The sequence below is a fragment of the Molothrus ater genome, chromosome 3 (genome assembly GCF_012460135.2).
Source record: "Molothrus ater isolate BHLD 08-10-18 breed brown headed cowbird chromosome 3, BPBGC_Mater_1.1, whole genome shotgun sequence".
NCBI classification, from domain to species: Eukaryota; Metazoa; Chordata; class Aves; order Passeriformes; family Icteridae; genus Molothrus; species Molothrus ater.
Genome location: NC_050480.2, coordinates 107,933,227 through 107,959,184, shown reverse-complemented (window position 1 = coordinate 107,959,184; position 25,958 = coordinate 107,933,227). Strand labels below are relative to the sequence as shown.

Here is a 25,958-nt window from a genome sequence, read left to right as displayed (position 1 = left end):
TTTCCTTGCAATCACTTTTTATTGGGAGCTAAACACGGTCAAACCTTCATTGCAAATTCATGCAAGGACCGATTCTGAATCCTGTGGAGCAAAATAAAGCTCAGCAGAAATTTCAGGTGCTCCAGTGGAACAGATCCCAGTTGCATTTTTTTCATTACAAATGTATTTTATTCGCAAGATGTCAGCACTGGTTGTAGGCAGAGCAGGCCAGACCTTCACCTGCCCACACAGGCAGTGACACACAAGTCCCCACAATTTATTAGGATGTGGAGCTGATCCAGAGTCTCTGCTCAGACTGTCCTGGATTTTGTGCTCACCAGCACCAGGGAGCTGTTTGTTGTTACCATTGTGATTTCTTAGCATGAGGCACCAATTTGGCCTTGGTTTGAAGCGCCCTGCAGGAAGCAGTGACCTAGCCCAAGGGAGCTGCTTCTCTGCTGGTTCTGGCACAGCTTCCACACAGGATTTCCAGACACTGCAGCTTTTTGCCCTGAATGTTTGGTTGGTGAGTTTAGTATGTCAGATTTGCAAAGTCAGTGAGTAACTGGCCCACAAATTATGAATGCAGCAGGAGAGCTTGGACTGAAGCACTGGGAGGTGGGCAGCCAGGGGAGAGCACAAGTATGACTGCAATGGTTTGGCACAGCACAATGTACAGCACTGAAAGCTGAAATCAAGAACTCTGCAGGCAGAGAAGCTGTCTGAAGATGTGGGATTAGGAAGCAGCTCAGTGGTCCATCCATCCAGCATGGGCTGGCAAAGAAAGGTCAGTGCTGCACAACTTTCATTCCCGGCATTTATACCGGACCTGTAATGGTGCCATAGGTTGCTGTGTCCCCACCAAGTGTAAAGGGCTCTGAAGAAAGAAGAAATTCAGAAAAAACACATCAGTTAGTTTAGTTAATGGAATTACCATTGTGCTTTAATCTTAAGATATAAGCATTCTTGCATCTTCAGTCTTAGAGAGCCAAGACCAAATAACAGTAATTATTTCTTGGCTTTGCCAAAGCCATCGAGTAGGGCCTACATGGTTAATTATTATTCCAGTCACTCTGTCAGGGTGACACATGAGCTCTTAAGAAACTCTCACAGTTTTGAATACTACTTTCAAAATATTCAAATAATGAAGTGGTGACTATGCCATTCTACCTTATGTGTAAAACCTTTCTGTGTCTCAATCGCTCATTCAGTCTTACTCTAATCATTTACCTTCCAACCCTGAATATGGAGTGGAAGAGCACTACAAGTGTTACATCTGATTCCATATCTTTAAAGTATTAGTGATCTCCTTCCATATTTACTGGTTTTGTGAGCAACAAGTATCAAATCTCTGGTAATGTTTAGGCAACAATGAGACAAAACATTCTTGTAAGCACTTTGTTGTATTGGCACTAACTGGAATTGTGGGAATTACTCTGGATTTTCTGAGTTAAAACAAAGATACATGTTTTATAATACTCCTCTCAAAATTTATCTAAGCACAGTTGAGCATGGTTTTTCAGCTGAGCTTGATGAATGAAGGGTATAAAGATGGAGAATGCCTCACAAATGCATGGATCTCTTACCTCCTTTGGCACTGCATCCAACAGCACAAATTCATACTTGTACAGGAACAGCACAACCAACAGCTGGATTTCCATGATTGCAAACCACCTACACGAAAAGGGAGGAAAGCATTGGCCCTCCAGACTGACCATCACATGTGTGTTATTATCAGGTAAGAAACAGGGTGTCTTCGACACATTTTACACTCTGTGCTTTAGTTCTGCCTGAAAGTTTATCTTCCATAGGAAAACTGCTGTAGTTTGGGTTTGTTGCTCATCAAAGAACACGAATGTGGCAGCTGCCTCTTCTTTCTCTGGTGAAACACTGGACTGACAGTATCCTTCTGACACCTATTTTAAACCAGTTCCTTATCATTATGGATTTTTCCACTGTATAAACATTTATGTTCTCCTAACACTTGCTGACTTGAAATAACTTCCTAGGAGTGAGAAGGCAGTCAAACAGAAAAGGCCATATGACTAATTGTGCTATATAAAGTTATATAATACAGCTGGGAGCCTGGTGACATCAGAGAGCAGTGACAGTGGGAGTTATTATTTAATGCGTCAGCATTAGGATGCAGTAGGAGACCCAAGGGCATGGTTTCTTTTTTCTGTAACACTCTCCCAAAGGTATTTCTTAGGCCAGAGATGATTTTGGATAACTGCAGGTGAAATCCTCCAGGCTACTGGTTTTTAAAGCTTGTGTGTACAAGAGCTTTCTGCATTCACCAGTGTGCACCTATGCCAGGTCATGGGATTACTCACTCGCAGAGTTTAGACACAAGTCTTAAATACCCAGTTAAAACAGTAATACCACCTTGCTCTTGTACAGAGAAATGCGGGGAAACCTGGATAAAAGAGCTATGGGGGAATTCACAGGGGAAGAGGCTACATGACCACACATGGAGTTGGCCAGGCAGGTGTGAGGGGAAGCTAAAAAGCCTCACAGACCCAAGGTAACTCCTGCAGAGCCACCAGGCTCTGCACATGGAGCCACCCTGAGCTCTGGAGTGGCTCTGGATCCCAGTGCTTGAGGGGACAACACACCCATGCAAGACAAGCACAGTCACACAAGCAGTAATCATCTGCATTTTGGTTTGACCAAAGTAGTCAAACTGACATCAAATTTTTCTCTTAGGTAAAAAATATGGCACAGAAATGGCTTTTTGGAGCTCTTCCCACATCAGTTTGGTAGAATATTGGACAGCTAAGTTATTTACTAGCTTTCAGTTTGATTAAAGTAGCTTTTAATTTTATGCTGAACTTTTGCAATGGAGAAATTAAATGTTACATACATTTCATTTATAAACCTCATTACGGAAATAAATAAAAATGCACCTTAAACTTGAAATAGCATTGTTCCATTCAGTTGTATGAAGGTAATTTTCAACCTGAATCTTTGATACAACCCTTGATTTAATTTTCATTTTTTTCAAGACCATCACATTATTCTTTTACAATTATTGCTGAAAAACCTGAAGGTATGTGTTACCATGTGGACTGCCAAAGGGTCTGAAAGGGCTTTTTTGTTTCTCAGCAAGAAAAAGATTCTCCATCTGTTGTGTGTGTAGAAATGTTATACTTTCCTCTCTAAACAAAAACTTATTTGAAAGATGTTATCAGAGTCCAGAGAACAGCCTGAACAAAGATATAGGTCAGGATACAAAACAAGCAGCTTTCAGAAACATTATTTTGCAGCTTTCCCTGTACCTGCAGATGCCTCTTGTGAATTTTGCTGTTGCCCTTGCTAGGAATGAGGCTGTGCTCAGATTTAGCTCAGGAATGTGGTACAAGCCACCGAGGTACAGCAGTGAGTGAGCACTTCCCTCTGACAAGCCTAAATGGTGAGAGCAGTTTTATTCATTTTGCTCATGTCTTTAGTGCCTTCACAAAATTTATCTGGCACTTATCTCTAGCCTGCCATAGGGTGCAGATTGCAGAATGTGGGTCCTCTGTAACACCCTCCAGGTTCCTTGCTCCACATGGAACTCGAGGTAAAATGACTGGTCTTAAGGGTTCCAAGGAGACTTTTGTCTCGGAGGAGCTCAGGTTTTGAAGGCAGAGGATTGAGCACAGAGATGTTTGAACACAGGAACAAGGAGCAGCTGGCTCCCTGGGACTTTTTCCAGGAAGAGGGACAGCCGAGAAAACAGCAGAAGGAATGCAGGAAGTACCAAGACTGGCATTGCTGGAGGAGTGAAGTGAGACAGGATCTGCAATTTAAGCCATTCTACAATTCTGTGTGCCCTAATGCAAAGACCAGATTCAAACAGAGAGGAGCCAGTTAAGATACCTGAAGATCAGCAGAGATGTTAATGGCACTACAGAGAATGGAAAGAGTCTCAGACCTGACAAATGTTCTGTAGGTTTGTTTAGAACTGGTTTAAGGCAACCTAAATAATTGTGTCTGTAAAATGGTGTGTATGGAAGTGGAGCAACTCTCCTTTGATGAAAAGAAACCTCAGCAGGGGCAGAGCCAGGCTGAATTTCCTCCCTGGGTGGGGGGCAATATCCCTTGATACACTGGTCTCAGATTCTGCCTGTTCATTGTGACTTCACCTGTCTTTTCCAGGAATGAAACCACTTTCAGATCAGTTTAAACAAGGTGCAGACGGTTCCGAACATTAGGAGACTGACAAAGAGCAAAGCAACATGTTATCTCCAAGAGTAAGAGAAGCCCAGTTCAAGAGAGTTGTTCTCTGCAGGGTTTGGGAATAAATAAACTCAGCTGTTTCACTGACCTTCCTGGACACTGATGCTTCCCTCCTCCGAATGCCACAAAGCTGTCCAAGAAAGCATTCTTCTCTAAATTTGCCTCTTTCCAACGATCCTGTGGGAAGAAACTTTTTTTTTCCAAATCAGCCTTATATAAATAAAGCTTAACTTTATTTCTTCAGGCTAAAAATGACCTTGGACAGCTAATCTCAACACAAAGTTGCACTAATACAATTTTTTTGCACTCAACCTGTTAGTATTAGAGTCTGGATCCAAAAGTCAACACTGGATCAGGGAAAGAAATGAGGGTCCCATTTGAAACATATTTAGGTGCCTTAAAATGCTGGAGAAGTTTTCAAAATTATCCCTAAAGCAGTTTTCCTATACCTCCCCATTTCCTAAATCCTGCATCTTGAGCTATTAAAATGCAACCTTCTCTTTTTAAATGTATCTACAAATGCAAATGTTCAACCAGTACTGAGGGAAGCCTCAGCCACAAAATTGTGTCACGACACACAAATAGTTCACACACATCTTGCACAGAAAAAACATTTCTAAGACAGGCAAATGCAAGGTCTACAAGCTTTAACTGGTGTAAGCCAGTGTGTGAGAAGATGAAAGACTCTCCACAAAAAACAGCTTGTCTGTACCCAAAGGGATCCCTGCTCCATCCTAAATTACTTTGAGAGGAAAGGGACTACACAAGGAAAAAGGCAATACTGACTGAAGTTCTGGTGGGTGACACTGAGAGAAGCACATCTCATGACTGCTGGGTGACAAACTGTACCAGCCTCCACGAACTCAGTGCTACTCTGCCAAGTAACACCCTGTCAAGCTTCTGGTGGTGAACTCCTCTGATGAAGCTGTCCCAGAGAAGACATCATCTTGCATTTATTTATTTTAGGGGGATTTTTTCAGCTAAGGCTGATTAGAGATTTCTGAGGAAGAAACCTGTCAGCATCAAAATCGAATAAAGAAGAAAAACAATCTCCGTGGTGATGAAGCAAGGTCATATATTTGGAATGACAATGTCCAAAGGGCACTCATCTATCCCTCTTGAAAAAAAGGTAGAGTTTCTAAAAAACAAGCTAACTTGCTCTTTAGAATAAAGTTACTAAAAAAAAGTAAGCTGCTGCATCAGAGTTTCAGCTTCAGATTTCAAAGAAGCAGGAATTGTTAAAAGGGATTTCAAATCAGGAAGAGTTTGCTAGAAGGGAAGTTTTGTTTAAATTACTTCTTGATGTATTTCTATAAAAAAGACAAACTGTTCTATATTAGATGGTGCTAAAAAGAGCAGTTACAAGCCTGCCCACACAGCCACCTGCAGTGGAATAATAATCAAGAAACTAGATTAACTACTGAATTAGCAGAGATAATACCTACGAGAAATCATCCGGCAGGGAGAGGAGAATACTTGGAATCACAGAATTGGTTAGGTTGGAAAAGACGTCTCAGATCATTGAGTCCAACATTAACCCAGCACTGCCAATCCACCACTAAACCACATCCCCAGCTGCCACACCTACACATCCCCTCCAGGGATGGTGACCATTTTCCTGGGCAGCCTGTTCCAATGCCTGACAGTGCTTTCAGTCAAGAAATTTTTCCTAATATCCAATCTAAATCTCCCCTGGCACAATTTGAGGCTGCTTCCTCTCATCCTATCAGCTCTTACTTGAGAGAAAACACTGACCCCCACCTGGCTGCAATCTCCTTTCAGGGAGTTACAGAGAATGGTAAGATCAGGATCAAAGTGATACTAAAGTACTACTATAGTACCTGCAACATGTCACTAAATTTAAAAGAATTTTTTCTTCCTACAGGCTCCTCCTTTATGTCCCTGTATTCGAGGCCATTCTCCAGCCAGATTTAAGCACATTTGTCCATGTGCTTTATTGTAAAATAAGTGAAGGGAAGAAGAGGCAGCAAAATATCCACACTAAGAGTGACAACTTACAGGTTTGAACATTTCTGGGTCAGGAAAATATTTTGGATTCCGGTGCAACCAATATGGTGACAACATCAGCATGTCACCTGCAGGGATGGTGAAATTCTGAAAAGAGAAAAATCTCTAAGAAAAGAACTAAAAATCTCACAAACAGTCCCTCCTTGATAGTTCTCAACCAGCAGTAGAAGATCCTAAGTAAAGACAAGTGAGAGTGATAAAGCCATGGTGGCCATATTACATGTCTGAAGTTTCTTCTTACTGCTGGTATTTTTTCCATAAAACCTAAACAATAGGGAAGTTGGAAAGATTATTTGTGTTGTAATTTGGGTTTTTTAGATATCAAAAGATCAGAAGCATTATTTCTGTCTTTCCTGCTTCTTGATTTATGTGAGCTGTTTTCTTTTTTTCTAAATATTTTGATAAATACTTCCTTCAATGCAAAGAAACTCAAAGGAAGCCTTCTATGACAGTAGATAGATTATACTGATAATTTGATCAGTAATCTTAAATAGTTATGAGCACTGATTCCTTAAGAGTGTGGGTTTTTTCCCAAACATTTCTTTGCCAGATTCCTGAATGCTGACACCTTCCTTCTGAATGGTAGTGAAGAGGACAAAAAAGGAGTCTCATCAGTAACTAAAATGTAGATCCTTCTACTATTCTTGTGGTGTCTGATTCCTCTTTTATATGCCATTGTATCTCTAGTTCAATTCAATTCAATCTTAAATCAATTCAAAATTGAAGGCAAGACTGTGAGCCAGACAATCCAAACCACTCATAAATTAATGATGATAAATAAATCTATTTAAAAGAATATATATGTGAGGCTGGGGAATATCTCTATCACAATATCTGTAATTTTACCAGATCTATTGGGAAGACCCTTTCCAGACAAATCACACAGCATCCTTTGGGGGAAAAAAACCCCACAACCAAACCTCACCTTAATTCTAATTGGGTTTATGACTTTCTTGGTGATTGCACCTGGAGACCTCAGCCTTATGGCTTCCAAAGTGCACCATTTAATGAAAGGGATCTTCTTCAGGTCTTCCTCAGACACTTCCAGTTGATCTTTACCTGTTGTGGCATGAGAAAGAATACTTCACATAAACATTACATTCCATACTTGCTTTGATACAGGCTGGCATGTCTTGCTTTAGGACTGTGGGTGAAATACTTCAAGACTTCAAGAAGGGGCTAAACAAAGCCATGTTGGAAGTTAAAAGTCTTCAGAGTTTTTCTGTACTTTCATAGGATACTGCATGGAAATCTCAGGGACTGTAGGCACCAAGACAAGAAGCCATGGCTGAGCTCTTGGGCTCTGTTAACATTAAAAAATGAAACCAGGCCAGGGGAAAGGCTTCAGGAATTTTATTTATTGGTTAATTACTGACATGTTTTTTGATAATGTTTTGATCCATGTCAACAAAGACATGGGACTGCTTTTTGAGGGAAAGAGGTTACTGCTTTTTGAGGGAAAGAAATTACTCATGGGGGGTGAGCCATGCTGGAAAAAATTGCTTCTGATGACAGAAAAGAGAACAGTTCCTGGTCTATTTTTTAACCATGAATAGCTGTAACTCTGGTGAACAGCACACCATTAAAAGCACCTGAACTGAAAGACCTCAACTATTAGGTACCTGGAAAAAGCACAAGACTGGGAAATACAAATCTAAGTTTAAGTGATAGGAATGAAGAAACAAGCACAGCGTTCTTTTCTGATAGGAACGAAAAGACAAACACATACTGTTCTTTTCCTACTTCCTTCTGCTAACATCAGAGATGCTTTTGCTTAGAAATACATCTTGAACATATATGAGCAAAGACCTGAGAGCTGTCTATGCTATCAGCAGCACCCTTAATTGGAACACTCATTATTCCCAGCCACTGACCAAGTGTGCCCTGTGCTGGTCCAACACAGGATAAATCACTTCCAGCTTCCAGAAGGACAAAATCACATTTATTACCTGCTTTGCCAAAAACAGAAGCCAGGTCTTCCATGACTTTCTTGTAAATGGCAGGATTAGAGAGTATGAAAGCAAGGGTCCAAAATGCAACCTAAACAGAGATGGAAATCCTTGAATTGAGGGACATGGAACAGAATAACAGCAAATCACAGAGGCAGGTGAAAACATTTGGACTTTTTTTGTGTGTGCCTGCTGTGGTTGAGATGCATGGGGAGCTGTGCTTCCTGGGTAAATCCATATCTAAGGGCTCAGCTCCTGGGAGATTATGTCTAGTCATCTGCTGTGTACTCATCTTTAGGGAACATTATATAGCTTTGGCCTTGAGCTTTGAAACACAGAATCCTTTATTTTCAAATAACTAGGTGTTAAATGAACTACTAAATCATCATGCATGATTAGTTTTAGCTGCAGGAATGAAAGAAAAATAAATTCATACTAGCATTTGCAGAAACGAGGTTAAATAATTTGCAGGGCATTGTCATAGTGAGTCACACTAAAATGGGCAGGAAAAGTTTTAATTAACAGCAAAACAAGGAGTAGTATATCCCCTTCAGAAATAATTTGCTAACTGATTATGCAATGAAGTTGAAAATCAAGAAACTTAGGAAAGGAGAAAATCCTCTTAAGCAGGATGAAACCAGAAGGACTGGCAGCAGTGCCAGGAGTCTCTCTCCTCTTGCTGAGCTAGCGGGAGGTGCAGCCTGCACACAGATCTGGTCGTGGGCCATCTGTGCTGGTGAGGGATGAAACTCTGACTGTTATTTCCCAAACAGACTGACATGGATGCAGCCCTCCTTCTGAAAAGCAAATCTTGTAGCTTAGCCTTCCTGTACAGCATTTGGACACTGTGGCTTCTCTCCATGGGCTAAGAAGGGATAACTGAATTGTTTTAGATAAAAGGGTTTAAAGTGCTTGTAAAAAATGCCCTTGGAAGGTGAAAGGCCTTTTCTTTCGTCATTTCATTCCCCAGAACAGTGGTTGTTACTATTCTGAGGAACAGAAAAATATCTGTATGTCTATTTACAGCTGAATATTACAGAAGTAAGTGTTGTGGAAGGAATGTCAGTTATCCTGATAACAGACAGCAGGCTATGCCTCCCACTTATGCCAACACGTGAATCCACAGAAACCTCACTGAAATGGATGAAATTCCCTTAGGCTAAACTGCAGTAATATCCAATCTCCAAAAAACATAGATATATCCGTTAGGGGAACATATAAAAATAACTCACTATCATGTTTTTCTAAATCACATCTGTAATGGACATAACTGTGCTGGAAAGAGCTTAGTAGTCATGGTAAATAAAGGATGTTTTTGCTGCTATGGATTTTTCATCTGAGAAATTCCTGTAAATGTCTTTGGTCAGCCTAAGCTGTCTTAGATATATTGGGCTTGTTAGCATACTTATATCAGTATCATTAATCCAGCAAATCCTTTTCTAACACAGACAAAACTTAACAGCTCTAGAATCAAACTATTGCTTTTCTTCCACTGGCATTTGTACAGCAGATTTCCCAAAAATGAAAGAGAAAAAATCACTTGAGGGTTTACACACAGATGAAGTTACTCTATATTATGCTTTTGATATTCTTTACAATTGGTAACACCAGGGTATCTGAAATAGTCTTTTCTATAATACAGCCACAGTGCTTCAAAACAGAGTTAAATGCTCTTCACAGCTTAGGACTGTGATCTTAATAGCTGTGAGGCTTATGTTCCTGAAATGTTATGACAGGGGACAACATAATTTCGGAAAAATACAAGAAGAGCTTTTCTTGTCATTGCTTCTGTGACACTGCAGCCTGGGTATATTTGTAGTGATGCATGTGGGCGTGATAATCCTTTCTTTGGAATCCATGGAGTGTGTGTGACCTCTGCTTCAAAGCCTTTCCTCCCCAAATCCAGGCTTTGGAGCAGGAGAGAGAGAAGGTGTTTCTGCAGCTGATGTACTTACAGGCACAGCATTTGCTTGGGCAGCCCAGAGCATCAGGAGACCATAGTTGGGAGCTAGATGTTTTCCCTGCAAGTTATCCAGGAGATGTTGTAGAAGTGTCTGTTAAAAATAAAAGAAAATAATCTGTATTTCCAAGAATATATTAAAATGTAGTTTGGGGCAGGGCCTACTCAGGCAGGGCAGAGCTCAAGGACTAGCTTCTCAAAGAGAAGTAATGTTAGTTATAGCTTTTTTGGAAGGCACAATGTAGAGATGACAGCTATTAAAAGAAAGTGAAACTCACAGAGGCAGAGGGCAAGGAGAACTCAGTGCACCACATGAATTCCTCCTGAATACTTTCACTGCTTTCCATTTCCTTAAAGTTTTAGAGGAGTGGGTTCCCTCAGTCCCCGTTGTTGCTTGTATGTGAAAGAAAGGAAAAAAAATCTCTAATCCCTTCTCTACACCTCTGCTTTAAAGAAGCTCAAAATGGGAATGAGCCAGCTGAACAAATGGAAATGAAGAAAATGTTCTCTCTGATCATGCCCAGAAGGTGCTTCTTATGAAGAGATGGTCTGACACATCAGCAAACTCCTTAGTTTCAGGCACCTTGTTGGTGACCTAAGCAGTGACTTCAATGGGCTGATATTTGGAACTATAGCAACTGTTTAATGTTCTAGGATCAGCTTTTGTTTACAGTATTTCCCTAAACGCAGGGCAACCATGCACTTGAGGCAAACCTTCCTGCCTACTTTTCAGAGGGGAAAAGGCCAATCTTGAATAAAAAAATTGCTGATTTTTTCCAAATTCCCATCCAACCTAAGACATCAAGTTTGTGCTGCCCACTTCCTGCACCTTCTTTACCCACCACCAGCTCCTCTCCAGCCTTCTCTTTCTTTCTGCTGATCTGGTTTATTTTATTAAATAAATGGCAGTATGTAAAGCTTTTGAAGTCTAAATAAAACCTGTTTTGTTTAATGATCTGTCCTACAACCATTTGGTAGATCAAAATTCCCAGGCCAGTCTGCCGTCACATTTGTCAGCCCTATCGGCAGAATTCCTGCCAGAGCTCAGGAGAATAACCAGGGGAACAACTTATCTCAGCTTTGACACAATCAATATTTAGGGTACTTGGCTCCCAAGCCACTAATCTGCTATTTTCTACCAGTCTGGCTGTTGAAGGATCTGCTCACTCTACACCAGGGTTTATAAATAGCACACGTAAGGTTCTGAAGTTTCACAGCACGGTGCCCTCAATGGAACAACTGAAGGGTCTTTCTCTCACCTCTTTCAACTGCTCACTGCAGCGTGGTACTGCAGGCTGGGGATGGGTCATAGCTCTGACCCCTTGCCTTAAAATTCCCCAGGGAAAGATGTTAATTCTCAGAATTGCTTGAAAGGAACTAAATAGAGGAACAGGAGTCAAAGTTATGGGTCTGTCCTACTGCAGGTGACAGCAATACTGGAACATTTGGGTATAGCTATAAAAGCTGACATATTTGACTTATTTCTTCCAGTACTGAAGTAATTCCTGCCCTCCATTGCTTCAGTCAGAATATACAACAAAGTCATCTCATTTCCTAACCTCGGATGTTTACCTTGGATGCGGTCTCTGAAGGGTTGGTCCTCTCAGCATCCAACACTACTTTCTCAAATAATTTTAGAAGCCATTTTTTGGATTTAGACCAGTTCCTGTAAAGAAAAGCAACAAACAAGAAGCACTGAACTGAGGCAGCACAAACCAACATTTCCTTTTCCATGAGAAGCCCTCCTTGGGTTGCTTTCCAAAAGCCCCTGGGCAGCAGTCAGCTGATGAACAGCCAAGTGATGACTGGCATGAGGAACAGCACATCCAGGGCCTTCACCTTGGCCAGCTCTCCTCTTGCAGCCAGGACCTGGGACTGCAACACTCCTACATTTTCATACCTTTTTATTACAGGTTTTCATTGGTGATTTGGACAGACTGCTTAGGGCAATCGTTTAAAGAATGATACTCTTGAAGAAAATCAAGGCCATTTTTTTAGAGCATCCTCAATTCTTTCTGAAGGAATTCTGAGGTGCTAAAGGTGCAATGATGGCCCTGAGAGCACTGACAGTGTCTGGAAGCCCCTCCTCAGGGTTTAGGTGTTTCCACCCAAGGTCAGTTCTGTGACAGTGCAGACATATAACCTGGGACTGGTATTGGGAAAACAGCTGAAGTGTGGAAAAGAGCAGAAAGACACCTCATTGGAGGCGCCCTGAGCTTGGGACTCACATTTAGGCTCAGGCCTTTGCTCTTTACCCCATTCTGCCGCTCCCTGTCAGGTCCAAGCTCACCTAAGCCAGGTTATTTCTGCTTTATACCAGAAAATGCACAAGACAAGGTCAGAACTTTTTTGAAGCACTTAGCTAAAAAGCTGCTTCACTTGAGGGCATACCATCAGTATAAACTGGGCATCATCTTCCAGGGGAAATATCTCCCATGGCTGACACTGCAGCAAAATAAATGTCTGTAGTGGGTACACCACATTCATCATCTCTGCCCCTTTACCTCAGGAAGCACTCAGGCATCTGAGAAGCATATTCAAAGTCCTCATCATACTTCTGAAAATGCTCTTCAAACTCCTTGATTTCACTCGGACTGGTTGGGCAGATGCCCTTCCCAAACAGGGTGTTCACCACTGCAGGATACATGACATGCCTGCAAGGACAAGATGTCCAAGACTTAGGGGCCACAGGAAGCTGTTGCAGCAGTTTTAGCATGCTGGATTGCCCACCCTGGAAGCTGTGGGACTCAAGGGTCACACCAATATGGAAGGGCTGGCACAAGGCTCACACCTCAGCCCCCCACTTATTTCAGATTTTAAACAGAGGCAGGAGACTCACAGACCTCAGGCTGGTCTTCTACACATGGCTGAACTTCACCTGCTAGGGTTTGGTCACTCGAGTAGGAGCAGAAAGGCTCTGGCCACCGAGGTCCCCTTCTCCCCATAAACCACCCCTCTCAGTTCAGTTTGACCCACATGAACCTTCTGGGCATTGCACAAACCCCTCTGGACCAAACATCCTGAAACATCCTTCCTCTAGCTGCAGCTTTCCTGGGCAGATAATGCTTTTCTGGTTTCTTTTCATCTCACTCTTTCTTGCTTTCTCCTCTGTTATCCTGCAAACTCTGAGCTCCTTCCTCAGACCCTTCTCCTGTACTCCAGGAAACTCTTGTGCAGCCTTTGCTGTGTCCCAGATGCTGCTAAATGAGTATTTCAGGGAACAGTGCTCACTTTTCTGATAATAAGGAAGAGGGGGCCATCTGGTGGCTCTATGGATTTCATTTGGAGACAGCTAAATAACAATTATTCAGTGTTGTATTCCAATACTTTTGCTTTGCCTTGTTTAGCAAAACAGAACCAATCACCCCCTACAAGATTTCAAAGCCCCTCTCCCCCACATTTTTCCCAGTTAATCCAAATTGCAGTAACTGGAGTGAGAGGTGCCAAGTGATTTAACTGCACTAACAGCTGCATCTTACTGTATAATGCAGGAAAAGGCAGCAAAAGACAATGTGAATGTGAGTGTTAGAAAGAGGTCCAAACCAAAGGCAGTATCTGTCCCCATCCCTGGGAGTCTTCAAGGCCAGGTTGGATGGGGCTCTGAGTGACCTGCTCCAGGGGAAGGTGCCCATGGCAGGGGATGGAATAAGAGGATCTTTAAGGATCCTTCCAACCCAAACTATTCTATGTTTCCATGAATATTCAACTTGCAGTACAGATGGACAGACAAGATACAGGTGTTCTCCCAGATAATCAGGAAGAAGAAAGAGTTAAAAGCTTTGTTGCTGTCACATGAAACAATTTTTTTAATGTGAAGGTCTGGCAGCCAAGTCAGTTGCAGAAGGTCATAGTTAAGCTTCAAGCTAAGCTTGGCTCAAACATGGAAATTTCTCATCCTGCAGAAGATTAAGCATTTTTTCTAAGTTCTTTAGAAATAATGTGAAGCTTTTATCCCATCTTTTGGGAAACAGGGTTTGTTGGAACATGCTGTGTTTTCTTTTTTCTTCCAAACAGGCAGTTCAGACGCTTCTCCTAACTGGGAGAAACACCTTTACATGAAGCCCTGTCCACTCTGTGAGCCACTTTGAAACCATGAAGCTCTGATGAGCATCCTGACAAAACTTTTGTAAGACTTTTGAGCTCCAGCTGCTTTACAGAAATATTTCCCTTCCATGTAGGACACCCCTGAGTTAGAGATGTGCTGCAAAACTCCCTTACCTTACCAGGTCATTGAGGTCGCCCGTGCCCTCTGTGCCCAGGTGAGCCATGTGCTCATGGAGCTCCTTACACAAAGTGCCTGAGAACATGTGCAGGTTACTGGGACTCATCTTCCCCTTCATCATGCTGTAGAGGTTACCATGGTTGTCATAAAATGCTTCTGCAGGAACAGAGACTAAATACAAAATGAAACAGAAACGTTTTTGGAAGTAGATTTTTCACTGAAAGATAGAGTGAACATTTTTACACTTAACTTGTAATTTAAATGCCTTAACCCTTATTTTCCCAAAGTAAAATTCCCTGGAAGCTTCCTTGTAACCTTGCAAAGCTTTTGGTAATGGCTCTGCTTCTCCCAGTCTGTGTAACATCTTCCTGCCTCGTGAAGCTTCAGTGCCAGAACCAACAATCCAGAGATTTCCCCCCAGTGGGATGTACAGAGATGTGCAGGCACACCACAAAACTGAACGAAGTGAAAAATCCCCAGTTTGTGTCTCCATGCTATGGAAGTACATCCTCATAAACACCTCATCCTATTCTAATGACTGCTGTACTACTGTGTAGCAACTAATTATTGCTGCAAGCTGATTTTCCAGTGAAGTGATAGGATTACCTACAATTGCTCTTAACAAGGTACATGCATGTGGGGCATCCAGCCACGGCAAAGGACCTGATCTCAAACTGGGGTTGCTGGATGGTGAAAATAATAACATTTCCTGGATCAGAAACTTCTGATTCCTTGAGACTGAATCCAAATCCCTCAGCTGGTTTACAGTACTGGGTCGTCATGGAGAAACTGAATTTCACCATTTCACATCACGGTCATGGATTAAAATAAGCATTTAAGGCATGATCAAAAGCCAACAGGATTTTGGTTGGGATTTAATGTTCCTGGGTAACTAGATTTGGTTTCCTTTTAAAAAAGAGACAGGTCTCAGTTACCTGCATTCTTGACAGCTTGCTGTACTGCCTGTTCAAAATTTAAGTCTTCAGATTTAAAAAATATTTCAGTTCCTTCTTCCTCAGTCACAAAAGTGAACCGTTTTCCCAGAGCAAATATTGTGAACACAGGTCCATGCTGGAACAAAGAAAGATTTCCTGTCAGTACACTGTTAACACATTTTGCAGGAGCCCCAGCACGACTTCAGTGCTGCTGAGAGGTCAGGAGGGAGGACCTGGTCATTCCTGCCCTCTGCACACCTTGGCTCAGAACTGCACAGGATGAACATGAATCAGATCAAAACTTGCAGACTTATGACCAGAAGGGAATGTGGTAAGTGCCCGACCTCTTGCAGAGTAAAGACATTTCTTCTCTTAAATTAACACTTTATATTTGAATTACATTGTAGCTCAAGCAATACAACCTACGTGGATTTAGAGAACTCAAGGTATGGGTTATCTTCTGCATACTTTGGCTGCTACAGCAAAGTACCAATACTGTAAAAATCCATAATCCTACAATTTCAGTCTACATTGTTTTAGCAAAAAGTCCACCCTCCTGCATATTTTTAATATTTCAGGTTCCTTTCCTTTCCTTTCCTTTCCTTTCCTTTCCTTTCCTTTCCTTTCCTTTCCTTTCCTTTCCTTTCCTTTCCTTTCCTTTCCTTTCCTTTCCTTTCCTTTCCTTTCCTTTCCTTTCCTTTCCTTTCCTTTCCTTTCCTTTCCTTTCTCTCCTTTCCTCTCCTTTTCTCCTTTCCTTTCTCCTTTCCCTTCCTCCCCCCTGTCCTTTCTCCTAATACCAATGATTTCTTTCTTGTAGAGATTAATATCAAAATAGCTAACAACCTTTGAGCAGAACAGATTGATGTTCATGAAAGGTTTGTGATGCCATAAATCATAACTTCATCTTCCCTTAATCTAATATCCTAGACCCTTCTTGAAACTTCCAGCAATAGGAATTCAATTCTGAGTTCCTACATTGTCAAAATGATCACTGATGTTTGTAAATACTCTAAACTAGAAAACAAATGTGTAATACCTTCTGTCTGTCAGATGTAGGCATATAAAGATCATTCTACCTTGCTCACATTGTTTATGCCATTGGCTTGAACCATTTCTTTTGCTGTTGGTGTCTCTAGTGTAAATCCTGCTTCAGCAAAAGCTCTTTGAAGCCAAGGAGAAGATTCCTCCTGGCCTCAGTTGAATTTTGATTGTGTCCTTCAACTGCAAATTATTAAAGAAAGAATGACAGTTCAAACTCTCTGGGTGATAATAAATAAAATATTGTTTTAATAACAAGTGTTCAAGGCCAGGTTGGATGAGGCTTTGAGCACCTGTCCACTGGCATTTGTCCCTGCCCATGGCAGGAGGTGGAACACGATGAGCTTTAAGGTCCCTTCCAACACAGACCAATCTGTGATTCTGTGACTCTATAATAGCTGAACTTCTAAGATTGCTTTTTGATGTCCATGTCCTCATCATCAGTCTGGATAAAAATCAGTGAATTTGTACCATGCTTAAAAATTAGATGTTTAAAATTTTAAATTAACATTAAAATGTACTTTAATTAATTTTAAAATAAAATTAAATTTGAACTAATAGCAGCCTGCAATAACACTTAATTATTCAATTAAGGTCACACTCAATTAAAGATTGGAACACTTTATTTTAGGTGATTACATGTGAGCAAGATGTCTGAGTTCCCATAATAGACAACAGAAATCAAGTCTGTGCAGTCAGGGGATCCCAAACACCAATTCACCAGACCATCTCCTGCACTCCTGTTTTTGGAGGGAGCTGAGCTGCCCTTGGACTCCACTGACCGCACTGACTACATGTCCAGAGACCATCCTGGTAACCTGCAAACACCCACACAACAATCTAGGTTTGAATCTCATCCAACTTCCTGCAATCTATTTAGAATCATTAAAATTAGACCAATATTTAACAAAACTGAAAAAAGAAAACTCCATAGATGACCTTCTCCAGAATAAGTCAGCCTCACAGAGCAACACTGTCATGGCAGATATTCAAACAAATCTTTCAGAAAGCAGAATTTTGTGTCCAAATAAATATGACATTTGATGAATGCAAAGCAAAATTAAACTACTAAGAGAGGTTTGAGAATCAAACTAATAAAGGCAATCTGCCTCCCCAACAACAGAGACTTTTCCAAGCATGCCAGATGCAGGAAGTCTCCCAGGGTGCTGCTGAGCCTGACAAACACTCAAGGTGTAAGGAAACCAAGTGGGGAAGGAACCTGAGTTAGGGATTGCATCAGTGTAGGACAAGTCCCACCTTGGAGCCTTTCACTGAGTGATGGAGTGAGACCTTGTTTTGAAGGAAGTATTGAGCAGAATAGACTTAAACAAGTTCTAGGTAAAACAGTGATAAATATTTCAATTCAGAACTCTTGAGGAATTAAAATAAGAAGTTGCAGAACTCCCTACTGTGATCTGTTAAATCATCCTCAGCAACAGGAGGATGGAGAGGCAAACATAGTGCCAGAAGGACCTGGGAAGCCTCAGAGTCATTTTGGTACTCAAAAAATTACAGTAAACATTATTAAAGATTGGAATTAGTAGTGGATAAATAGGATGTACTGCAAAAGAGCCCAGTACAGCTTTTAGGGAGACATAAGGTTGTGTGGTGTTAGAAGTATTTTCTAATTCATTCTTTGGAAGAAGAACTAAAATTTTACTCATGATCCGGAGTCATTTGAGAGTCTAAAAAATGAGAAGACCTAGAAATATCACAGAAGAGGGCTTAGAATAATGACACTCTGAAATGACTCCAAAATCTATTATGCAAGTGCTAATAAATGGCTTCAAACTATAAGCAAGTAGGTTTGCACTGGATATTTGGGAGAAATTCTCTACTGTGAGGATGGTGAGGCCCTGGCCCAGGTTGCCAGAGAAGCTGTGCATATCCATCCCTGGAATTGTTCAAGAGCAGGTTGGACAGGGCTCTGAGCAACCTGGGATAGTGGAAGGTGTCCCTGTTGTGGCAAAGGGGTTGGAATGAGATGATCTTTAAGGTTCCTTCCAACCCAAACAATTCAATGATAATTAATCTGGAGCTCTTATCTTGCTAGGAAAGGAGAGGAAAAAGGACAAGAAACATCTAAACCCATCCTGTGCCTGCATCTTTAATTTGTGTTTCTGCCCATTCCATCTCAGCAGGATATTCTGAGCCAGTCAAAGTCAAAGGGATGGACAACATGCATGAATATTTGAATAAAAGGAGATTAAGTGAACTTAGATCCCAGGAAAAGAGGAAAAGATAATCATTATTCTCAGTTCCTCATAACGTAAAAACTAATGGGCTTGAGATTAGGAGTTAGATGATTTAAAAACAGACAGAATATTTATATAAGTCATGATTAAATTAAGGATTCACTGCTGTGCATTGCTGTGAAGCCAAATTTATACACAGGGTAACAAAAGAGATTAGGTCAAATCATATAGATGCAAATTCCAGCCCAGCAAATCCCTAAACCAGGAGCTGGGAAGAAAAAGCAGGAGGCTACATACTCTCACCTGGGCGTGCTCCTTACACCCTGTTACAGAGCATCACCTAATGGCTGCTGTCCCAGACAGACACCTGAATAACCAAACTGTTCATCTGTCAAAATGTGTAATTACATTGATGTTACACTGCAATAAAATCAGCTCCTGGAATGCACTTGTGTTATGGGAAGGTACCAATGGAGTGCAGGCTCTGCTGCCAGCACTGCACCCAGGTTACTGCTCTGAAACAGCTTTTAAGGACACTCCACAACATAGAGAGATATAGAAAGAAAAAAAAAATCCTTTTAGGATTTATTGCTTTCACTCATGAAAGCAAATTTTTTTCCAAAGATTGGGAAACACTTCAGTGCCACAGTAAGAGACAGATTCAAGCCTAAAGAAAGTAACACACCAGAGAAATAAAAACTTCAGAATTATGTTCTCCAAAATCCCAAAGGAAATCAGGGAAAGAGTCAATCTCCCCAGGGGCACTGACAGGGAGCAACCACTCTCAGCTGAGACAGCTGCATTGCACCAAGAGCTCTGCTGGGAGCACTGGGTGTGCACACACACAGGGTCAATGCCATGTCCCCTCTCTAGCTCAAGGACTGCAGCATTTTGGTCTTTTACACCTGGGACCAGTCACAGACCTTCAGTGACTCAGCTGTGGACACTGAGTATGCAAATGCTCCACCAGAAGCCTTCTCCAGCCTGCTCCCCTCCAGGTGTCCCTTGCAGAGTAACCCAGTGAGGCATCCCTCACCCAGCCACACACAGAAAGGCCAACAGTTCTGGGACACAGCAATTCAACACTGTCTCTGAGAGGGATGTGTGGATCCCACAGGTCCCTACAACAGTGCACAGCAATCTCCTGGGTTTAACTGAACTTCTCCTGTTAGCTTAATTAGCAAACTGAGGAGAAGAATTTGAAATTTCTTACTAACTCTTACCACATTTGCCAGGAGAACTGGGGAGCCACACCCTTTGAACCCCTCATTAAGCAGATCACCCTGTATTTTATGGGGCATGGTGGTTCTGGTTATTTCCTGTCCTTTCCAGACTGCTACAAAACTTATCTCACCAGGCAGCTTTAGGAGGAAGAGGTGGTATCTTTTATTAGATGAGAGATTAAATATTTTATTAGAGCAGGGGAACTTTCTTTTCTTAGTCCCAATGATGACACAAGGGGGAAAGGAGACAATTCTTCCAGCCCACGTGTTCTTCTGTGGGAGGAAAATAGAAGCAGCAAACTCCAAGCAAAGGGCAGGCTGGAAGCAGTGGAACTTTACTGTGTTACCCAGAACTTGAGAGAAAAAACAGTGAAGGATAGACACAAAAGGAATTAAGGAAGAAAGGAGTTAAGAAAGACATGAGTGTCACTTTGACAGTCTGAAGGATTAATCCAGAGGAGGAATTGCAAGAGTCTCCCCTGAAGATAATGACCTTGCAGAGATGAGGAGGTTTCACACTGCCTAAAGCCTGAGTCTGTAACATCTTTTACGAGGGCAGCTCATACTAAGGACACTTAACCTTGTTCTGGCAGTATCAAGGAGCCTGGAATTATTGCAGATGTCTTTTGCAAGCCCTGTAGTGCCTGCTAATGACACTTTTGGCAGCAGCACGTGTTTGGTTTGGCTGTGCTCTCCAACAGTGCCTACTCTTTTAAAAGGGAGCAGGCAGGAAAAGATTTATTTTTCCTGGCCTCAGCACAGTGTGCCAGTGTGGGAGGTGGGAAGGGAGGGAGACCTTCAGTGCCTGAGGAGGGTTTAAGGAGAGGAAGGGGACAACAAACAAGTGGCCTTCCTCAGAGGCAGGGAGACTGTCAGGGGATGGTGCTGCAGGCAGGTGGCCAACCTGGGAGGGATGGATGGAGACATCCCCCTTGGCCCAGGGGGAGCACAGGGAGAGGTCAGAAGGAGCTGCTGGATTAAAAGTCAAAGGAAAAGCCCTACCAGCAAACACACAATAAAGGAAGAGATGTAAGAAAGCCTTCTCTTCCTTCTTTGAGTTTTCAGCCATTGAAAATACTCCTTGTTCTAGTTCCTGTCCCAACAAAACCAGAGGTTTATAAAGTCCTTCAGGTGTTCCTGGAGTGTGCAGAGGTGTCAGCAGCTGCCACAGCATCAAACTGGAGCCTAGAGGGTCTCCAGGCAAACACCAAAATTAATTAACCCTGAGCCAATGAGTGTGCATTTGCACAGATGAAAGCTACAGCAAAGACACGGTAATATAAAATTTAAACTGGCCTGTGAAGCACAGAGAAGCCAAGAAACTCCAGATCATACCTCTAAGCTTACCCCATGATGCACCTAATGTGCTTTAATACAAGATTGACAGCTCTTGTTGTTCTCAAAGATCAGATTTAATCCTCTGCTTTAATACCATGAGTTTATAACAATACAAAAGAAATACAAATATGAAATCTAGCAGTTCAAAATGAAAAAGTAATGGGATCCACTATTTATTGATGTGGTGTTGGGTTTTTTTTTTTTTTTTCAAATTTCAGGATGTAACAGTGGTTTCATTTTCAGCTAGTTTTTGCAAGTAGTGAGGCTGTGTGATCCTTCAGCATGGAACACTCAAGGCTGATAACACTGTAGTAGCAGGTGATATAATCCCTGAATGAAAGTGGGAAACTGGGGTTTATGTCAGTTATTATTAAATATCTAGAAATTAAGAATTTGATCTCTTTCTATCCGACAGACACAGAAAAAGAAATTCAAGTCCAAGGGGTAAATCCTGACGTCTATGTTTAGTTAAGATTTTTAGGACAGAAAATTTTATCTGCCAAGCACATCTGTGTGTTGCTTGAATGCTGAGGGACACCAGCTGGTGCTCAAAAATCTCACCTAACTTTAGGCACGTAAATAAGTAGTTTGCTGGTCCCAGCACTTGGCTTAGAGCTTTCCACATTATCTGAAACCAAGACTTAACACACAGCCAGACTGCAAAAGCAAAACGGCAGAGGTCCAAACAGGATGATCACAGCACAGAGATCGTGCCTGGATCAGATCCACAACTCACCAATGCTGCTGGCACTAAGCCGATTCTTCACCATTGAAATGTTCCTGACGTTATAAAACGTGACAGGAAAGGGCAAAACTGAACGCAGGAGTTTCTGCTTGCCTTTCCCCTTGCAGGCAGCCACCCTGAGCACGCACCCACGAGCAGGCAGGCAGGCCAGCACACGCATTACCTTGTTCCTGGCTCGCTCTATGAACTCCAGAGGAGCTTTCCCGAACTGAAACGCAGCTCCAAACCAAGGGATCCAGCTCCTGATGCAAGGAGGGGAGCTCGGGTTTCTCAGCTGAAACAAAAGAGCCTTGACAATGAGGAGTCCCAGGAGCGCTGCCAAGAGCACAGCGAGATCCATTTTGCCTCTCGGCCGCCCGTCCCGGCCCGGCCGCTGCTCCGCCTGCCGCAGCCCCGGCATGGCCGCGCTGGCCGCGCTCCGAGTTCATCGTCTCTGAGCGGCCCTGCAGCCGAGCGCTGCCACGGGGACAGCGGGAAAACCCTGAGCAGCACAGGGCACCAGCCCTTGTTCTGTTAAAGGCAGAGCCAGTTCTGATCTGTTCTGGGATGAGGACCAACTGTGCTGCTTGCAAAACCTAGATATTGCTGTTGGCTAAGCCTTGGACTCTGCACCGGCTGCTGGAAGGCCACCCGGGCAGCCAGGGACACGGCCAGGGACACTGGCAAAGCAGTGCAGAGCCTTCTTCAATTTAAAAAATATGCAGTATTGAGATTACAAAGCAGAGATCCTGTGATTTGCAGACATTTAGCTTTCAGCAGGTCAGAGATGGCAAGAAACTTCTGCAGGCATCACCTGAAGCAGAAACCTTAAGAAAGGGATATCTCACCTGTCTGAGATACCTCATTAAAGGCTGGATGTGTGTCCAGTGTCTGAGAAGCAGAGAAACGCTTCTGAGGTAGAACTGACAGATCAAAACCTGCTGGCCACTTCTATTATATCTGTGCCATGTCAGAAGCCAAGGTTTCGGAGAGGTCAGATTAGTTTCTTTGCATGTGTGAAAGTGGCACGTCAAAATTACTTGCAGAATACATTAAGTATAAAAAGCCCCTAGGAAGTGCTGTCAGCATCTACCCCCACACACCCTCAGCAGGTTTGAAGAGAACAGAAAACCAGGAGGAGGGGCTGACAGACCAGATGAGTGTGCTGTCACTCAGGAGGACCCCAGCAGGCTGGAAAATGGGCAGAGAGGAACTTATCTCAAAATCAGAGAATAACGGCTCAGAAGGCACACCAAGGTGTGCCTGGTCCAGCTTTTCCTGGCAAAAATAAACAAACAAACAAATAAATAAATAAATAAATAAATAAATGAAGTTCAGCAAAGGGAAATGGCAAGCTCTGCCACTGGGTAGGAACAACACTGTGCACCAGTACAGGCTGAGGGGGCACCTGGGTGGACAGGAACTTTGCAGATCTGGGGTCCTGGTGGACACCAGGTTGAATACAAGTCAGAGATGGACCTTGAGCACCCTGGGCTGCATCAGGGAAAGTGCTGCCAGCAGATTGAGGGAGGTGATCCTCTGCCAAGAGTGAAGTGCCAAAAAGGGGTTGGAGCATCTGTCATTTGAGGAGAGGCTGAGGCAGCTGGGACAGCTCAGTCTGGAGAAGAGAAGGCTCAGGGGGATCTTCTCAGTGTGTATGAACACCTGAAGGGAGGGTGCAAAGAGGATGGAGCCAGGCTCTTCTCAGGGTGCCCAGTGAAAGGGCATGAGACAATGGGCATAAACAAATACAGATACAAATACAGTTTAACTCCCTTCCTGTACAGGAAGAGGTGCACAAACAGGAACCTTTATATCTGTGCAGACAGGCAGTACAGTAAAAGTATCACAGCAGAAATATACCTGATAGTAGGAGTTAAGAGCTGTGAAAATTAGCTGTATGTTCTTCATTAAACAGTCATTTTGAAATACTTTGGGATGTTACATGTTGGTTGTAGGTGCAGAAGAACAAGCTCACACACGTCAGCTGTAAAACTTAAGGTGTTGATCTCCATTTTGCAAACTGTCTGGAACAAACAGATAAATCACTGTTAACTGTGATATTTCTACACCTCTGTGTTTAGCTATCACAGCTCTTTATATGTTTATTTCCTGGTTTTATTTATCCATTAAATTGTTTCTCTTCCTATAAAGGGGTAAAGTGATAAGAGAACTAAAGGCCTTGTAATATTGGAGAAAATGCATCTTTTCATTACATGCATGTTATATTTTTATTAACTGACTAAGTAGTGAGTTTAAAGTGATCTATATATACAGGTCAGAGAGTTCCTCAAGCCTCTGTGAAGACATTCATTAAAGGCTTTTGTCTTTGTTTTGGCCCTTTTGTTTGTTTGTTTAGGTTGTACTTGTAGGGCATGATTTGGTGAAGGACATGAGATGCAAGGCACTGCTGTGAGGAGGACACAGCCAGTAGGAATGTGTAGCAGTCACTGCCAAGCTTTCCTCAGGCTGGGCAGAGGTTAATGTTTAATGGTTTTTCCAAGTGAACTAACACAGAGGCAGGGGTGAGGGCACTGGGCAGTCTGGCTGCCTTTCTCCAGCAGCACACAGCTGGCCCAGACCCTGCTGCTGGGCTTCCACCCCATCTGAAGTCCACACTCTCTCCCTCTATATGCAGCCTTTGGTCAAAATGGTTTGGGACAGAAACAAAAAACTCCATCTCACTGAGAATGGAAATAAATTAATAGGAAGGGTCCTCTCTGCTGGTGCTGTCTTCTCAGGATTTGGGGATGTAGGAACTCCAGGTGTTGGATGGATCTCCATGAGTACTGGCCCTTTTCTTTTCCACATACCACAGAGCTGTCCATGCAAGCCTCTGCCTCTAGTCAGGCTCATTTCAAAGGTCCTGTGGGAAGAGAATATTTCTCTTCACAGCCATCCTCCAATCATCTGGTTCAAAAAAGAATCTATTTCTTCAGGCCAGAAATGACCATGGAGAGCTGCTCCTTCCATAGGATGCTGCAGTGCTATGAGGTTTACTTTAAGGAGGGATTTTTGTTGTTTTCCACTCCCTAAAGCATGGTCATAGAGAAAACAGAATGACCCAGAGGTGTAGAGCTAAAGGATGATTGTGAAACCCTCATCCTGGGAGGTTTTCAGGGGACCAAACAATACCTCGGGCAACCTGCTGTAACTCCAAAGCTCTCCCTGCTGTGACAGAGGACTGTAGGATGACTGCAGGTGAACTCTAGAGGTCCTCTCTACCCACATCACAGTTGATGGTACACAGGCTGATAGAGTGTGGCACAAACTGACCCAAGCCCACAGAACAGCTGTGGAGGGAGGCACCAAGTGCCACAGCAGATGGCATGAACTGTCCAGAAACAGGCTCTGAACACTCATACCTTCCATGCAGCCAGGCACATTTGCATCAGATTGCAATATCCCCTGTCCCCATTTTTAACCACGGCTTTGTCAGGAGTTTGTTTTATCCCTGCATGAATTCTAATGAATTTTAACCCCAAGAAGGATCCAATTTAATACCAATTACTGGTGACCAATGAGATAGATTCATCCAACTTCAACTGAATATTTCACCTGCAATGCTCCCTTAATTTGTCTGAATTATTTTGGCAGGGACCACACACCAAAGCTTTAGGCAGTCAGAGGTGTGGGGAGGTGTTCTGGGATAAGTTTCTGTGACCAAAAAAAATCCTTAAATCAGCACGAGGATTACTGACTAATGGCTAATGATTAACTTAGGGCCTTAATGATAAATGAAAAGCTCTACAATAATTTAAGAGAAATTATGACTGGTGCATAACAGGACTTCAGCACTCAGCCAGGAAAAGCTTTAAACTTTTCACTTAAGAGCTCTGAGAAATGATCAATTTCTGCCATCCCAGGCTTGCTGGGATCCTTGTTCAAAGTGCAGTGCTGCGTGCCTAATCCGCAGCCCCAGCTCGGCACGTAGCTCTTACTAATGCAGCTCTTACTAAAGCAGATCAGGATCAATTAACCCCTTCCAGCTGCAGCTGCTTGACACGGGAACAGAATTTGGGGCTCCCCAGGCAGTGCTGCCAATGACAGCACCCCGCAAAGCAAACAGACCCCACGCGTAATCTTCAGCTCTCATTAATGAGAACTTTAATTACTCTTTTTAATGTAAATAATGGGCAAATCCGT

General features: G+C 42.6%; 1 protein-coding gene across 2 annotated transcripts; it reads right to left on the bottom strand.

Annotated features, from left to right (window-relative positions):
* Positions 1–22,233, bottom strand: LOC118685326 (24-hydroxycholesterol 7-alpha-hydroxylase). 2 transcript variants are annotated; one of them, XM_036380804.2, is made up of 12 exons: positions 21,997–22,232; positions 15,295–15,430; positions 14,356–14,530; positions 12,642–12,791; positions 11,710–11,803; positions 10,133–10,231; positions 8,178–8,268; positions 7,154–7,287; positions 6,220–6,315; positions 4,289–4,377; positions 1,566–1,653; positions 1–856 (listed from the first exon to the last, which is right to left on the bottom strand). In XM_036380804.2, exons 1-12 carry the CDS (start codon positions 22,171–22,173, stop codon positions 785–787), a joined length of 1,401 nt encoding a protein of 466 aa, XP_036236697.1. In that variant the 5' UTR covers positions 22,174–22,232; the 3' UTR covers positions 1–784. The 2 variants fall into 2 exon arrangements, with proteins under 2 accessions (XP_036236697.1, XP_036236699.1); XM_036380806.1 differs by lacking the exon at positions 4,289–4,377 and having other exon boundaries at positions 21,997–22,233.
* Between the last annotated feature and the right edge of the window lie 3,725 nt (positions 22,234–25,958).

Excerpts from the sequence above, each read along its gene's own strand:
- LOC118685326 (XM_036380804.2), bottom strand. The coding sequence starts at position 22,173 with ATGGATCTCGCTGTGCTCTTGGCAGCGCTCCTGGGACTCCTCATTGTC. Across the intron at positions 11,804-12,641 it reads ATGCCTGAGTGCTTCCTGAG|GAACTGGTCTAAATCCAAAA; the intron begins GTAAAGGGGCAG and ends TTTTCTTTACAG. Across the intron at positions 1,654-4,288 it reads AAGCATCAGTGTCCAGGAAG|GTGGTTTGCAATCATGGAAA; the intron begins GTCAGTGAAACA and ends CTTTTCGTGTAG.